Source organism: Zalophus californianus, chromosome 6, assembly GCF_009762305.2.
Source record: "Zalophus californianus isolate mZalCal1 chromosome 6, mZalCal1.pri.v2, whole genome shotgun sequence".
In the NCBI taxonomy this organism is placed as follows: domain Eukaryota; kingdom Metazoa; phylum Chordata; class Mammalia; order Carnivora; family Otariidae; genus Zalophus; species Zalophus californianus.
The window spans coordinates 129232441-129248426 of record NC_045600.1 but is presented as its reverse complement, the minus strand read 5'-3'; the positions used below and the strand labels follow the sequence as shown (position 1 = coordinate 129248426).

The window sequence follows — 15986 nt, the reverse complement described above, 5'->3', positions numbered from 1 at the left end:
TGGTCATTCTAGCATAAAATTTTAGGCGATTAAGCAAATTGATTACTGCGCTGACCAGTCATCTCTGAAGCCTGTCTTTCTTTGGGGCATTCCGCACAGTCCCAAAATTTTCAACATACTCAGTGAACTGCTGAAAATTTTGGAAAAAAAAAAAAAGTGTTAACTAAGACGTATTTTGAGGCCAAAGTTTCCTCAAAATAATGCAACCCTCTTCCCCCTAAATTAGCCACACTCCCGAAAGCTCCCCGATCTGGGATGTCCCCAGGCAGTGACCCTGGCTTAGCCACTTACCGTCGGCGGCGCTGAAGTACTCTGGGTTCACGGAAGCGTACAGCACTCCATTCCCCAGCCTGCTGTTATTTCTGTCAAAAGGATAAAATTCAGGTTAAAAAAAAAAAAAAACCCATCTCCGCACATGTCACATTTGCGCTATCAGTTTTATTTGTCCTGTTTCATTAAGTGGATATCCAGAGGAAGGGAGCGAGGGGACAGTTCCTGCCTGTCGGCTCTCATCGGGCCCCGAAGCCATCTTGCTAACACGTCCTTGGGCTTCTTCAGGGGCCTCGGATTAAAGCTTTTTATGAAACACTTGTTTCTTTACTTCATCAGAAACTGAAAGGCCTACTGACTGGACAGAAAAGGCTGGGCCCGGTGTTTGGAAAAATCTCTGCACGAGCAGCAGTTATCTGTGAGCGAGGGGATGAACCGTACTGGCCCCAATACACATGTTCTGTTGCTGCTGAATCATTAGAAAATGTTCTCTTTTTCCTGCGAGGAACATTTGATGGGAAAATCAGGTTTCCCAATCCATAAAATACTTCCTCAAAATCCTCACGTTTCCCTGCACTCAGGTTCAAACCACCAGACCAGCACAGCCACACAAGGTGTCTGAACTTTTCACAGTCACTCACCTTTTCCTGTGGAAGACATACAACATTATAACCAGCCCTCCCACTATCAACAGGACAGCAACAGGCAGAGCGATGATCAGATGGATGAAGTTTTCATATGTTACTGCAGAAACAAGGGAAATGATAAAATATCACTAGGTGCGCAAGCTGGTCGTTTTTTTGTTTGCTTTGTTTTGTTTTAGCTGGAGGTATGAAAAAAAAAAATTCCCGAAAATTCCTTTACTGCCCTATCACAAACTAGGAATTCTGAAGGTAAACAGTGTCAGATAGAACAGTAAAAACCTCTGAGTTATTTGGAAACAAACAAAAAAAAGACAAGTGCACACAGAGGAGTGAACTCATTTTTAAAGTACAGTGTACTCTGAAATAACAGTTCAAGTGGTGGGCTCGAGTAAAATAATCTTTGTATGCAATTCAATGACTACTAGTGCATGCATATACACACACACATTTGCAAAATTAAAATGAATGGATTCTCACCTGTAGGGAGCTCAAGCTGTACTGACCCTTGTGTTTAGATCATAAACGTATTATTTAACCTGTTTGGTATGCAACTGGTGTCCTAGTACGCCATACTGACCTTTACCTGTCTTAAGACAGTTCCACAGACAATTTAAAAACACCTAACGGGATGGCACCCCTGGCCAAAGTTGCTCTGATTTCTCCCCAGACATTAGGGTCTGGTTACAAGCCTGACCGCGACATCTGCTCATCACCATCACCAGCACTTAGATGACAGGTGCCAGGCTGGACACCGGGGATGCTGCTGCAGAGTCTGCCAGAAACCACAAGTCAGCATGTTCCCAGGTGGCACAACAACTAAAAAGGTGGACCGCCCACACTGCAAGGATGCGGAGAGGAAGGGGGAGGAGAGAATTGAGTCGGGGAAGCTTTGCAAGTGCAGAGGAAATGCTGGAGATGATACTGGCGAGAAGCAGGGCTGGCTCCCAAGGGGCCCGTTCAAGCCAAGCAGTTTGAACCTCATTCTGCAGATGAAAGGGAGCCAGTGTGAGCTCTGGGCCCCGCAGTGGGCCGAGCAGATCTGTGTATGTCGGGATGGCGGTGCCTGAGGTCAGCCTGAATGGAGGAGGCAGGCACGGCCACGTCTTGGAAGGTTCCAGGGGGCGGGAGGGGACCTGGCTGTGTTCTGCATTATCCAGCCCAGACCTCACAAAGAGACCACCGCCTCTTTGCTACGAATGAAGAAGGCTCACAGAGATCAACTGTCCTCCCCAGGGTCACGCAGACAGCAGGGAAGCCATGGTCCTGGGACCTTTCCTGCTCCCACAGCTCAGACCTACCCCCCACGGAAAGTACCCTAGGGGCCATGAGTTAATGGTGGTGGCAGCAGGGGCAGGACTTCAGTGACACAGAAGACGCAGAACCAATGGGGTTGAATGGGAAATGGGTGGCTGGAGAGAGAGAGAGAGGAGGATGTAAGGTTCTAGGCTTGCGTGGGGGGCGTGGATCATGGCGCCACTGACTGACCTTGGGAACAAAAGAGATAGATAGAGACTCTGAGGGCAGCAACCCTGATTTTGGTTCTGGTACTCATGGAAGTGGGAGGCACTCATGGGACACCCAAGTCGAGATGTCTATGCGGAAACGATGCAACTCGCTGGGTACCCAGTGACACCCGGTAGAAGTCACGCATCAGTGATTATTTTGCCCCTAAAAATCATCATCATCATCATCATGACTCTTTACGGATTATTAATGCTATTTTAATTTTTAAAATTAAGGACACTTTCCTCAGATCACTCTCAACATGGATGCATCTCCTGCATTTTTTAATTCTTGAAAACACTCTCAACTCTCACTGCCTTTGGGAAGCCAGCCGCGTTTTAGTTTTTCTTCCCAAGGACTACCACTTACATTCATATCACTTAGCCTACTGGTCAGGTTGTACCATGTTCTGTCTGAGTTTCACAATTCAGTGGGGACACGGAGAAACTGGAACAGAGCCGGAGAGGAGCAAAATGATGAAATGGCTAGAAAATTGGTCTCTGCGACTGGGCAACAAGAAAAGGCCAAGAGACTGGAGATTATTTAGTCTGGAGAAGAAAAGTCTGAAGAGTCATTTAATAGCATTCAAGCGCATGAAGGGTTCCTAGGACAGCGGTTGCCAGAAAGCTTGCAAAGCTTCCGTCTCCTCTGAGGATTAAACAAGAGGAAAAGAGGCTACGCTGTAGCAGGAGACTCTTGTCTGACATAAGGACAAACAGCAAAGCAGGCATGCAGATTCCATTTTCCTGCAGTATGTGCCAACTTCTGCTGGAAAGAGTCCATCCAGAGGGGCTCTCGGGGTTCCCAGCGGCACCCCAGCACTCCCAGGGTTAAAGACGGGGTAGCAATGGCAAATGGGAGCGTGTCCCCTCCGAAGAGGAGCCAAGGCTCCTATTTCAAAGACTGCGGCCTGATGCTACACTTCTAAACCTAGGCTCTGTTCCTAAGGGATGGAAGCAGAGAAAAAGAGAACAGCGGAGAAGGGAAAGCCAGCCACAGCTCTGGAGAGGGTTCTAGGCATTACTGTGAAGGTTCTAGCACTGGACTGGGTGGCAGAGGCTCGCTGCCGAGAGCAGGTTAGCGGGCCCCATGGAGAATTCAGACTCTTGTAGCTGATGGAATTCTCTGCTTGAGCGATCTGTTTACCCCTAAAACCTGAACTCAGGCGCAGTTTTAGGCTCATAAAATGTTACCTCAAGGTCTGCAATTCTATGCACGCCACCCTTCTTTTGATATTTGTACTATTAGGATTTTCAAATACCTGTCTTTGACTCTTAGGCGCTAACCAGGTGGACGGCTGGATTGGTTGGATCCTGAATTTAAGAACTCAGACGCCAGCTCAGGGCAGCACAGATGTTGGACCCAAGGAGGGACCACGGACGTGAGCACCACCCAATGGACCCAAAAGTGGCACCAGTAAGCACGGTGGACTGCTCTTTCACGTGGGGCAGTGCGGAACAGTATTAGGCCAAATTAGATCCCATTATCTGAACATGAAATCATCTGAAAAACTGGGTTTCTAATAAGAAACAGAAACTCAATGTGGAAATAATGAATACTTATGTCACCAAATAAAATACTGCATTTTCTCGGCCCAGGAAGCATAGGGCCCGTGGTGTACTTACACGTTTTACAAAACCCAGTTTTCAAATCTGAAATCCTGGCCTAGTACTGTCCTCTAAGAATTCTGTCTTGTCAACGGCTTGAGTATAAAATGACAACATGGCCCAGTCTCTGTGCCAGACAGCGAGCGCTGTGTGCATTTGATGTGTGCTGGTGCTTTGAAAGTGCATCTGTATTTTTACTGACAGGCAGTGAAGGGGACAGTGCCTCAGTGTGAGATGCCGTTACAAAGACTCCTACCCTGGAACAGGCTGGATCAGATGGCCCCCAGATTTTGGTCACCCCTTAGGATTCTAAGCCCTAAATCCAAGCCCTAACCAGCTGCCCGAATCGGACAAGAGGTGGAATGGTCAATTCGGCGCTTTGTAAAATGCTTCACACATAAAACAAGTTGAGAGCGAAGGCCTCTTGCTGACGCCCCCCCCCCCCCAAAGGGGCTTAGACCCTCTCCCTGACCATCAAATGAGGTAGGAACTCCAAGCAGCAGCTCCCCCTGCTCGAGCTCCCAAATGAGGTGCTGACAGAAGTGTGACCCTCCTGAAACCTGGCCAACTTGGTTCTGACAGAAAATCAGAAAGTCAGGGAGAGCCCCGACAGCCCAGGCTTTACCCAAGCCCGGCCAACCTGCTTCTGCATCTTCCAGCTACTCCTTCCCCAAGCCTTACTTTTGGCTGGGACGTAGAAGAACACAGGATCCGTCCAGGACCCATTCCCAGAGAGAGAGGTGGCCTGGATCCGGGCCGTATAGTTCCCGGGGTTGAGCCGGTTAAGCTTGGCGCCTCCATACTTCCTGTACTCCTGTCTCGATACACATTCCCGCTGATCCTGGGGAAAATAAAACGCAAGTGCCAATTCCCCACAAGCACGTGGGAAATGGGTGCCTCTTGCCGTCCCATCTCTCGCGCGTCCCACCTGACAGTGATCCCGATTCGCAATAACAGGGAAGAAACCAAGTGTTGAATGGCAGTCTTCCAGTAACTGTAAACACTCCCAAGTTCTAACCAAATATATATCTATTTTTTTGGTAATCAAAAAGAGCGCCAGAAAGAGAAAAATTTCTTTCTGGCTTATGCCGAACGATCGTTTTCGGTAACAAAGTAGTTTCTTAAGGGGGAGAACAAGCCCCCCTCCTCATATACTCTGAGTATTCTCCTCAAAGAGTGTGGAGCTAGTCGAAGGACTTAAGTCCTCATAAAATATGGGGTTAAGTCCTCAGCTAACCAGAAGGTGACCTGTGCTGTCCTGTGGCACATGCTATCAACTGGAATGGAGACACACCCAGTTGTGGACCACTGTGCCAGCCTTACCTCGATCTGTGATCCATATTTTATTTCATACATTAGAATCAATCCGTTGGGATTCTCAGGTTCCGGCCACTTTAGAAAGATGGAGTTTTCAGGCCTCGACTCCCAGGTCACCGGCCCAGGAATGTCATCTGCTCCTTCTGTGCAACAATTTAAACAAACGATAAAGTTGGATTCGGGTCCGCCCCCGCCCCCCGGGGGGGCTACCCTGAGCATGCCCTCCCCCAGTCTGTGTGTGCAGGGCTGAGGGCGGGGACCACATATACTCCCCCAAAGCTGGCTGCTCACACGTAGCATAGGGTTTGGAATCCAAGCAATGTAATGACCTGTGAGTCTCAAGACGCCACGATACCTTTCCTCCCCTCAGCAACCGCGCCCCCTCACCCCACCCCAGAAAAAGCCTCCTGTATCAAGTACAGTCGGAAAGGAAAATCCCGGCAGCTTGAGTAACTTATTTCTGGTATTTGGCTTCTCCCACTCGAGAAAGGAAACTATGTGATGCCGTCAAACACAAGCAGCATTGAAAAGGCGCCTGGTGAGCAGAGGTGGCTGGCAGCAAGCCTCCAGGCGGCGACACGGAGCCCTCCAGGCCTGCATCTGCATGTGGCAAATGCAACTCTGATGCGGGCATGAAGGACGGCCCAAGAGCTGGGCCTGCTGCGTCCACCCTTCCTCCAGCCAGTGCTAGCTGAGGCTGGGTGCTTGCACTCTTGCTTCTGCTTAAAGCAGCAAGCCAAGTGGTGAGCAAGAGTCCCTGCAAGTTACAGCCAGGGAAGGCTCTGAGAAATGAGCTGGCTTCTGTCTCTCCCAGAAGGGTGGGGAAACTGAGGCCAGGGAAGCTGACAGCGGCCTTGAGACATGCTGTGCGTCCCCTCCTAGACTCCACTTCTTCTGGGCTCCTTCTCTACTACCTGCTGACCCCGGGCAGGAAAGAGGACGGGCAGTTCACCTATCCTTAAAGATGGATGGATGGCAGTGTGAGTAATAGGCAGCTTCTAACTTCCAAAGGGGAAGGTGAAGACCCAAGAGGCAGGACCAAAGGCTACTCCAGGGGTTGACCTTGAGGAGCGAAGGTCACTCTGAGTCAAGGCAGCTAATGGATTCCACTGAACCTGACGACTCATGAGGGACCAGGCAAATTTACATGTGTACAAATGGGAATAGGGCCATGGGAATGTACAATGTGAACCAAGTGGGAAGAGGGGAGTTGACCCCGAAGGGCGCTCCCTGCTCTTGTAGGACTTTGTGTGAAGACTGGGTTGGGAATGATGTCATTATGAATGGACTCCATTTCCTGGGCTGCTGGTCTACCATCCTGCCTACAAATGACCACCCGTTCTTTAATAAGCAGGACGGAGACTAAGGGTCATTGCCCTGGATGACAGATTTTGTGTCCATAGAACACAAGCTTCTCCACTGGGCTGTGAGTCAGGAGTCGGGTTCGCTGGATCACACCCTACCTGCAGGCATGGTTCTTGCAAAAACAAAGTTGGAGGCGCTGCAGCCCAGCTTCTCAGCCTCGTGGTTACAGCTGTGGATGTCAATGCGGTACAAAGTAAAAGGCCGGAGGTTAGAGATTACAGTTCTCTCCCTGTTATCCACTCTGCTCTCAAAGAAAGGGTATTCTGTCTCGAGCTCTTCTGGGTCTGTGATATTATAGGTATCTGCCACCGTGGTGTTCCTGCTTCGGCTAGACATGGTGGTGTTGGTGACTTGGGTGATGTCTCTCCGCTTCCTTTCAGGTCTGCAAGGAAGAGAGAAACTTGGCCTGTAAGTGTCTCTACCTCTTTTGTCCCTTCTATGACTTGGGTTAGAGTAACGGAAAGAAAAGAAAAATCTTAACTTTGGATGAAAGGAGCTATTCAGCCCCTTTGGATAAAGACCAACAAATAATACGGGGATTTCCTTCTTCGTTATTTATTTTGCTTTCTCTACTCTGCAAACCTCAGAATCAGCGCACAAACTGCCCCCTGGCTCCCAGAGTGGTTACTCGATTGTATCTAGAGGCAAACAAATGCCTCAGTCACTCCTGGCCCTGCAGCATCCTGGCCCTTTGGTCAGAATGTCCATGCCACCTGGTCCACTGACCTTATGGTTAAGCGTTAAACGTGACCACCCTGCTGGCCACACTAAGATTTATTAGGGGGTGAGGTGAGAGGTGAGCTGTGTGGTGTAGGCCCCAGCGGGATGGCTTCTCTGACCCCCTTTGTGGAAAGAAAGATACCAAGCAGCGAGCACTTGCTTGGACCCCCAGACCCTTCCCTCTGGGGCTCCCACTGACTCTCTCTTCCTCTGAGACCCTAGTGTCTGTATTTTTCACACTCCTGGAGGTCCTTCCAGTCTGGCTCCGCCTTACACTGAGCAGTGATCTCCTGTGGCCTCTCCAAGGCCCCGCTGTTGCCAGGGGTAGAGTCACTGTCATGGCCCTGGACTAGGGCTTAGAACAACAGCTACAAAAGCAATAGGACGGCAAAGGGGAAATCAAAAGAGAATGTTCACACCCAAAGGGCAGATGAGGCAGTCCACACAGCTGGACAGGGGGACTGTTCCAGTGGCTACTGTTGTGGGCTTTGGGCTCCCCTCAGAAACCCTGAACACAAGCCCCTCGCATTTACTGAAGGCAAGAGCACCTGAGAGTAAGCACCCAGACGAGAAACAGCCACCCTCAGGCCAACCACCAGAAACAGTGGGAAGCAGGCTACTGTCTGTTCCGCACTGAGACTGTCCGCGGGCGTCACGCATCCTGTGCGCAGGCAAAGGGTGGGGAGGAAACAGAACCAAGCTCATCCGGGAAAGAAAACCAAGAGCCCAAGGCAAGGAGAAAGATCACAAAGTGGGAATGCTCATCAGTTCTCATGTAGGGGAGAAAGAGAAGTCCCACAGGGAATCAGGGCACCTGGGAAGCCATTTGTGGCTCAGCTGACTCTCAGCAGGCTTCCTGTGGGTCCTTATTTGCCTTGAAGTGAAAAACTTGGAAGGGAAAAGCAGGGGGCTTGGGGAAAGGGCCTCTGGCTCCCCAGTCTGCCTGGCCCATGGATTCCCCTGCACAAAATGCCATCACCACTTTTGTGCAATGGCCCAGTGGGTCCTAACCTAAAACACGAACCATTCAACCCAGATATGCTCATTCCACCAGGTAGAGAACTGCAGAGGCAGGCCGTGTGCGAATGGCCCCAATGCATTCGCTATCATAATATTAGGGGAGGAAAGATTTAGGAGATGAGGCTGATCATTTCCCATCCTCACACCCCGCACACCAGCCAACCTTCCTGGAAGGGAAGGACACAAGGGACTACATTTATTGCTGGGGAGATCTTTTTTGACACCTACCAGAACAAATGTCCTGCCTTCTCTTCAAAACCAATGCAACACATAAAACCAACACAACACACCCTTATGTCTATAAGAGAGAAGTTGCTTGGGTTTAATCCACTGCAAAAAATATAATGCTCTGCCCAAACCCCTCCCACAGCCCATCCCCATTTACCTGGGATTACACCTGTTACTAGTGACACCAAGTTAGGGACTGGGGGGAGGGGGGGGCCACACGGGACATTATCAGGAAGACAGGTATGGGGCAAGCAGAATGGCACACCCATGATTCTTTGTAAACAGCCCCATTTCCAAATGGTGTGACCAACAGCAAGGATCACTGTCACCATTCCCCACTCCCACCCCATGACACAACTAGCTTCATCGGAAAACCTTGCAGTCTTCAACATCTTCCAACATTTCAGTTACTTAAACCCAACTACGTGATTTAAAAAATAAAGGCAGTGGCCAAATGAAAGACATTCACCACCAAATACGGACTCCAGAAAGCAACTTACAAACTCTAGCTTCCATTCTAATTCAAACCATATGGCATACGTTGGACAATGTGTAATATACCAAACCTGACTTGACTGGCTTATTCTTAGGATGAATTGAAAGAGGGGCGCCTAGGTGGCTCAGTCAGTTAAGCGTCTGCCTTGGGATCAGATCTGGTCTCAGGGTCCTGGGATCGAGTCCCGCATGGGGCTCCCTGCTCAGTGGGGAGCCTGGTTCTCCCTCTCCTACCCGTTTGTGCTCTCTCTCTCTCGCTATCTCTGTCACTATCTCTGTCTCTCTCAAATAAACAAATAAAATCTTTTAAAAAAAGAATGCATTGAAAGAAATAAAAATCGTCTTTGGATAGCTTAAACAAAAAAAACCTTCCTTTATGATTCAATCATTCTGCCAGCCAGACATTCCTTCTATCAAAATCGTGTTGCAAATTGAGTGGACATGAGAGTTATACCCTTGGTAGGAGGCATTAAAAAAAAAATACGAACTTCGTATAAATTGTGGCCATTCACCGTGGGCAAATATAGTATTTATATTCATCCTAAGAAAAGCCAGAATAGCAGGTCAGACTTGTCTTAGGAGAGAGAATGTCGGGGGCCAAAGTGGTGGACGCACGCACTTGTCGGGGGGGATTTGGCATAGAGGAAACTTATTTTGAATTCAATAAACACGAACACAATGCATTGCTAATACCCGTGTCACCCACAGCCGGCCTTCACATTGCCTGATCTTGCATTCCCCATGTGATGAGAAAGAAAGGTACTGCTTTGCAACTACAAACTGAAAGCTCGGAGCCCTTTAGCAAACCACAACCTGAACTTCTGGAGGGCCGGTGGGATGAGACAGCAATGGAGCCAACAGCTTTCACTGGAGAATAAACAGGTAACTCCTGCCCAACCTGTTTGGGACACTCTCAATCCATCTGCTTCTGTGTCCACAGCAAGTGGCACTAGCTGAGCCTCTCTGCAGGCATGGGGGGGGGGGGGGGGGCGGATAGCCCACGTTGAGAAGCAGTGCTACCAAAAAGGCAAGAGCCCTAATGTGTCAAAATGTAGGGCCAAGTCCCGAGTGGATCGTTCAGGAATTAGGCTGTTGGAGAAGTCACTATGCCTGAATTCTAGTTTTTAAACATCTCTGAGCTCCTCAAACGCTCTTATTCATGACCTACAGACAATTGGGACTAACACTTGAACCACAGCTCTAGGAGGAGAGGTCTCCAGTGGAGCAGGTCAGGGGGACCCACAGAAGGCTCTCCTACCCTCACACTCCAGTGGTTTCAACTCCTGGAGAGGAGAGGAGGGGCAGAAAGGCACGAAGCAATGAAGAGCTTCGTTCTGAAAAGAATGCCCGCCACCCTAAGAGGTCTTTCGTTCTTAATGATTTTTCAGAGTAAGTTGGCTATCTTGGACTATTACCCAAATATCAGGAAGGTCACTTGACAGGAAAAAAAAAAATCACTTTAAAAGCCATTTGTCGTTACAACCTAAGTAAGCCTTTAAAGGCAAAGTCATTACAGAATAAACAGAAGCTATGGGCTTCTGGTGCCTCTCGGGGTCGGGGGCAGGAAGAACAGCGATCACAGAACACGCCGGGCAGCGGGCTGGTGGCTGGGGCACCGTGGGGACCAGGAGCGCGTAGGTGCAAGCGAATCCAGCTCCTCCACTCACATTTCAGCCAAGAGGCTGTTTGTAAATGCCACACTATAATCTTCCAGGAGGAAAAGGGAGACGGGGACCACCACCCTGTTTCCATCTCCTTCCCCAGATATTGCGGGTACCCTGATGGACTCCCCTCCATGTTTTGTTTTGTTTTTTTAAACCATCTCTTATTGTGGTAAAATAAAATTTTTGATTAAAAAATACTCAAATCTTGCCATTTTAGCCATTCTTAAGTGTACGATTCAGACACTGATTGCATTCATGATGTTGTGCAACTATCACCACTGTTTCCAACATTTTTCATCACCTCCAACAGAAGCTCTTAGACCCATTAGGGCCCAACTCCCCATTTCCCCCTCCCCCCAGGCCCTGGAAACCTGGCATGCACTTCCCATCACCATGAATTTGCCTCTGGTAGATGCTTCCTATGGGTGGAATTCTACAGTATCTGTTCCTTTCGCATCTGGCTTCTTTCACTTAGCATGATGATTTCAACGTCCATCCGAGTGGTGCCCTTCGTCAGAATCTCATTCCTTTTTATGGCTGAATAACATGCCATTGCATGGCTAGGCTGTATTTTGCTTATCTATTCATCCCCTGATGGACACGCGGCTTGTTCCCAGCTTTGGCTACTGTGAGTAGTGCGGCTTTGCACCTTCGCCTCCCTCCGCTCTTTGTCCGCTCCTTCTCAAACCTGCTTGTCAAGGGTGCCCGTGGCACTGGGCTGTGCTTACAAGTTGGGTCGCCTTCAAAACTCACTCTGGTCTTTTCCCTCTTGCTTCACTTCTCCTCAGCTGGGCTTCGAGAGGCCACAGGGAGAAGCGGGGTGGGCAGGAAGGGCCCGCACACCAGCTCTTCCATTTGCTGGTCTCCATGGGTGGGGGCCTCTCTGAGCTTCACTTCCCTGCCCCCCACCCCCAGCCGAGCGCCCACCTGCCCTCAGTGGGAGGCCTTGTGGCCGAGGCAGTGGCACTGACGTGCCCGCAGTGCCCCCTTTCCTTCGGGGCTACCTGCCTGCCTTCCACAGGCACCCCAGTCACCCAAGCTGGCAGCGTGTTCTGTTCTCTGCCCCCCTTGATGGCTACAGGGTTCTGCCTTGAGGCTGCTGCCCTACAAACCACCCGCGGGGAGAGCGCGCCACAGAACCCACCCGAGGAGCACCAGCCTGGAGACATTTTCTAATGACACTTGGTACCTGGGCACAAAGATGGAGTTGTGCAGAAAGTTCTCGAAGACTTTTCGGTACTCGGCCTCCTCCTTCTCGGCCTGCTTCTCGGCTTCGGTTTTGGGGCAGGCACAGCAAGGCCCCTTCTCTCCGCCACACACCTCGGTCTTGGGATTCTCCGTCACCTCTTCCACGTCGATGGTGCCGTCGGCATACTTCCTGATGGGAATTTTGTCTGCTCGGGAAAGAGAAGCCCGACAAGAGCAGACATGAAAGCCAGGTCAGACGGGCTGGGGAGCCGAAGAGGGCAGCCGTCAGCGCGTTTGATCGAGAATGTGGCCGGTTTCCACCGAAGGGCTCCAACCGTTAGGGGGCTGTGTGTTACGTCGGGGCGTGGCTACGTGTGGACGGCGCGAGTTGGGTTCCGGGTCGCCCCACCGTCCCCCCCCCTTACCTTTGGAGCAGTAGTTGTGCCGGTAAAGGTAGCTGTCCTGAGGCTGCCGCTGCCATCTCACGATGTAGTAACTGAGGTTGCCGTTGGGCAGGGAGGGCGGGTTCCACTTCACAATGAGCTGAGAAGAGGAGTTGGACGCGGAAAGAACGTCCAGGGGAATGGAAGGAACTGGAAAGGTGAACAAAGGACGCTTCAGACAATGGAATGAACCCCGAAACCAGGCAGTCAGACACTCGCGGCAAGCCCACAAGAAGCCACGGGTTGGACTGGATAGGGAAATGGCGGTGAATGCGGACCCGTGAAACAAGAAGTGAACCTTGTTTTGAAATCATATTAATTTAAATGCTCACATTTCTCTCTGTAGTATCTACTCTCAGGTCAGCTCTGTGAAAACAAACATGACTGAGCGGCACATGGAGAAAGGTCGGGGCGGGGGCACGCCAGGATTACCAGTGGGTGGCTTAAAAACCTACAGCTAATTCAAACACTGGATTGCTCTCAGTTAGTACATCCACCGTTCTCTAAATCGCCTGACTCCAGCAGTTCTAGCAAGTGGTGAAATGGACTGACTTGGGTTTCATCTGAGACTCTGGAGCTCTGATAAAAATGGCAAGACGCCAAAATGAAAGGGGAAGTGAGAAAGGGCGGGAGTGTGTGTGCACGCAAGTGTGTGCATGGGGTGTGTAAGAGGTGTGGAGGAAAGTCTCTCAGTTTTATAACCACACTTCCATGGGATGAATGAGATAGGACTAGGAAAAGCAGTCCACAAACCCAAACACACACACAGCCCCGACTGCAAGCAATGGACTCTGTTACCAGCCGAAGAATACTCATTTACAGGCAAAGCAAAATAATCTGGCCAAGCTTTATTTTACTACTGCCTCCCGAACCAAAATCCAGAGCTGCCTTATGTATAAAGGGCAAACACATCCCAGGACCACTGAAATCTTATTTTCCTTGCGTTCACAAGAAAACAATGATTTTGGGGGGTTTTCCAAAGTGCAAGAGACCTCTTTACTGTCTATCACGTAAACAACACAGTCATCCAAGCCACTTTTTAAAATTTCAAAGGGGTGAAGAGTTTAAGGGTACTTTAAAGATTTTTTTTTTTAATTTATTTGAGAGAGAGAGAGAATGAGAGACAGAGAGCACAAGAGGGAAGAGGGCCAGGGGGAGAAGCAGGCTCCCCGCTCAGCGGGGAGCCCGATGCGGGACTCAATCCCGGGACTCCAGGATCATGACCTGTGCCAAAGGCAGTCGCTTAACCAACTGAGCCACCCAGGCGCCCTTAAGGGTACTTTAAGGCCCATAATATCACAGACAAGGTTCTGAACACCTGTACAGAGTGATGCTTTAGGGAAAGGTTGTGACTTATGCCAGCTTTCAGGAAAAACATAACCACTGGATGCTCGACCACTTTCAGATTGCCAAAGTCAAGTATTTCAAGAATAAACAGCTCACCCCTAGGAGTTTCAAATCTAAGTGTCACAAAAAAGCGGAGGCAGAGGACCGAGTCTTCCTCTGTCCCTACCACTCATAAGGACAGGGGCCAAGATGTAGGGAACTGGCCCAATTTGTATCGTGCTTAGTTTTCCATCTTTGGGGAAAGGAAATAGGTTTCTTAAGAATTTGTCATATAATTAGGGGCCCCTGGGTGGCTTAGCCAGTTGGGTGGCCAACTCTTGATTTCAGCTCAGGTCATGGTCTTGGGGTCCTGAGGATTGAGCCCCACATCGGGCTCCGTGTTCAGTAGGGAATTTTCTTGAGGATCTTCCCTCTCCCTCTCTCTCTGTGCCTCCCCCCGCTCTCTCTCTCTCTAAAGAAAGTGAATGGATAAAAAAAAAAAAAAAAAAGAACTTGTCATAATAAGGAAAGATTCTTATTTTTCCTGAGCTGGCTACAATAAATTACTTCCAAACCTAGAAGAATAATAACTTGTTTTGTTGCCTTTGAGCCTCTGCTACACCACCCCACACCCAGAATCAGAAGTCTGTGCCAGATTTATTTCTATAAACACTTCAGGGTCCATGGCATGATTGTGACCACTTATGGGATCCTTGAGATGGGGAAGGGGAGGGGAGGGGGAAGCAGGCATTACATGAGCCACAGGTTTTCCCCATCAACACTTTTTCCTCACCGTCTCTGCCATTTAAATTTATTTTGTGCTACCTTATGGGTGTTTTATAAAACAGCAACAATCCCAGGATATTTATCATTGTCTTTAGAAATGATGTGTATTTTCCTGCCTCTAAGCTGGTTTTCATACACTTGGCTAATATACACAAACGTTTGCTTTCATTAGTTCCAGATTCTGGAGTTGAGAAAAATGAGGTGGTTTAGGAAATGAAGACAGAGACAGAAGGAAGAACATTTTCACCAGCGAATATCTGGAATGTCCACAGCATACTCTGTCTGACGCTTTCCAAATTCTGTCTACCTCTTTGGAACCCTTGCCTCTACAGAATGAAGATGGAAAACCCATGAGCCACATGAGGTAACCGGAACACCAAATCAGCATATGTTCAGCTCCTGGAGAGTCAACTATGAAAATAAAATAGGGGGCTGGGTCCTGGCTGGGTCCTCCAAACAAACCGCCCCAGGCCCCCCTGGAGGACCTGGGCTTACTGGCACAGAGTAGGCGGATGATGGAAGACGGGCCATAAAGATGGCCCAGAAGAGCCCAGGGTATTGCGACTGGGAAAAAAAATGACATGATGGAGCATTATATATCGATAAGAAAGACATATAAAACACGGACTGGTCCAGGCTCGAGACGTCTCGAAACAGGCATGGGGAGCTCACAAAAAACACGGGATGGGCGGTGTGTGGATACCTGAAGCATTGGTGCGAATGTACAAGATTTCACTTTTGGCCCCACGGATGTGGTCGTTCTCCACCATGGTGAGGGTCACCGCCTTGACATACACAGCGTACTGCGTCCAGGGCTTCAGCCCGTGCAGCAGGATGCCAGGCTCGACGTCCTTGTTGGGAGGGAGGTCCACATCGACCATGTTCCAGCTGTTGGAGCCACAGGCGTCCTGCCCATCATACTCCGTGACATTTTTAAAAGGTCTAGAAAGACAGTGGATGAAGCTCAGAGGAAGGTTTGGGTCTCTGACATCAAAGCTCCCGGAAATCTTCCCTAGAGGCTTAGCATGTCACACTTTCTGTAATGGGAATTCTAAGTAAAACAAACACTCCGTTGGATTTGCACAGAAGAGTAAAATGAAGCAACGGGACCCCAGGTTTTACCACATTTACAAAATGCACTGTAGAACTGCACGCTCTGCCTCGGGAAGAGCAAATTCTAATTGTTACTGGGATTGAAAACACCGCTCCTTAAGCATGCAGGCAAAGGCTATTTTTCTCTCTTCCAATTGTGGCATTTTTCACCATTAAGAAAAAAAACAAGCATAATCATTTCATGCAAACATCAGCTACTGATGAAGAAACAAACTTTTGGGGGAAAAGGACCTTTGCTACAGAAAAACAGCTTCTACAGTAGAGCTTCCAAAATCTCATTTGCTCGCAAACAACTGT

At 49.4% G+C, this 15986-nt stretch overlaps 1 protein-coding gene across 1 annotated transcript in view; it reads right to left on the bottom strand.

The window, feature by feature from the left end:
* The window catches only part of IGF1R (insulin like growth factor 1 receptor), a 289584-nt gene that overhangs the window by 26009 nt on the left and 247589 nt on the right, over positions 1–15986 (bottom strand). The window contains exons 8-15 of the mRNA XM_035727932.1: positions 15280–15518; positions 12447–12614; positions 12023–12227; positions 6805–7088; positions 5348–5484; positions 4706–4865; positions 912–1014; positions 292–362 (exon numbers count right to left, since the gene is read on the bottom strand). Coding sequence (XP_035583825.1) covers positions 292–362; positions 912–1014; positions 4706–4865; positions 5348–5484; positions 6805–7088; positions 12023–12227; positions 12447–12614; positions 15280–15518 — 1367 coding nt within the window. The remainder of the gene's footprint in view (positions 1–291; positions 363–911; positions 1015–4705; positions 4866–5347; positions 5485–6804; positions 7089–12022; positions 12228–12446; positions 12615–15279; positions 15519–15986) is intronic.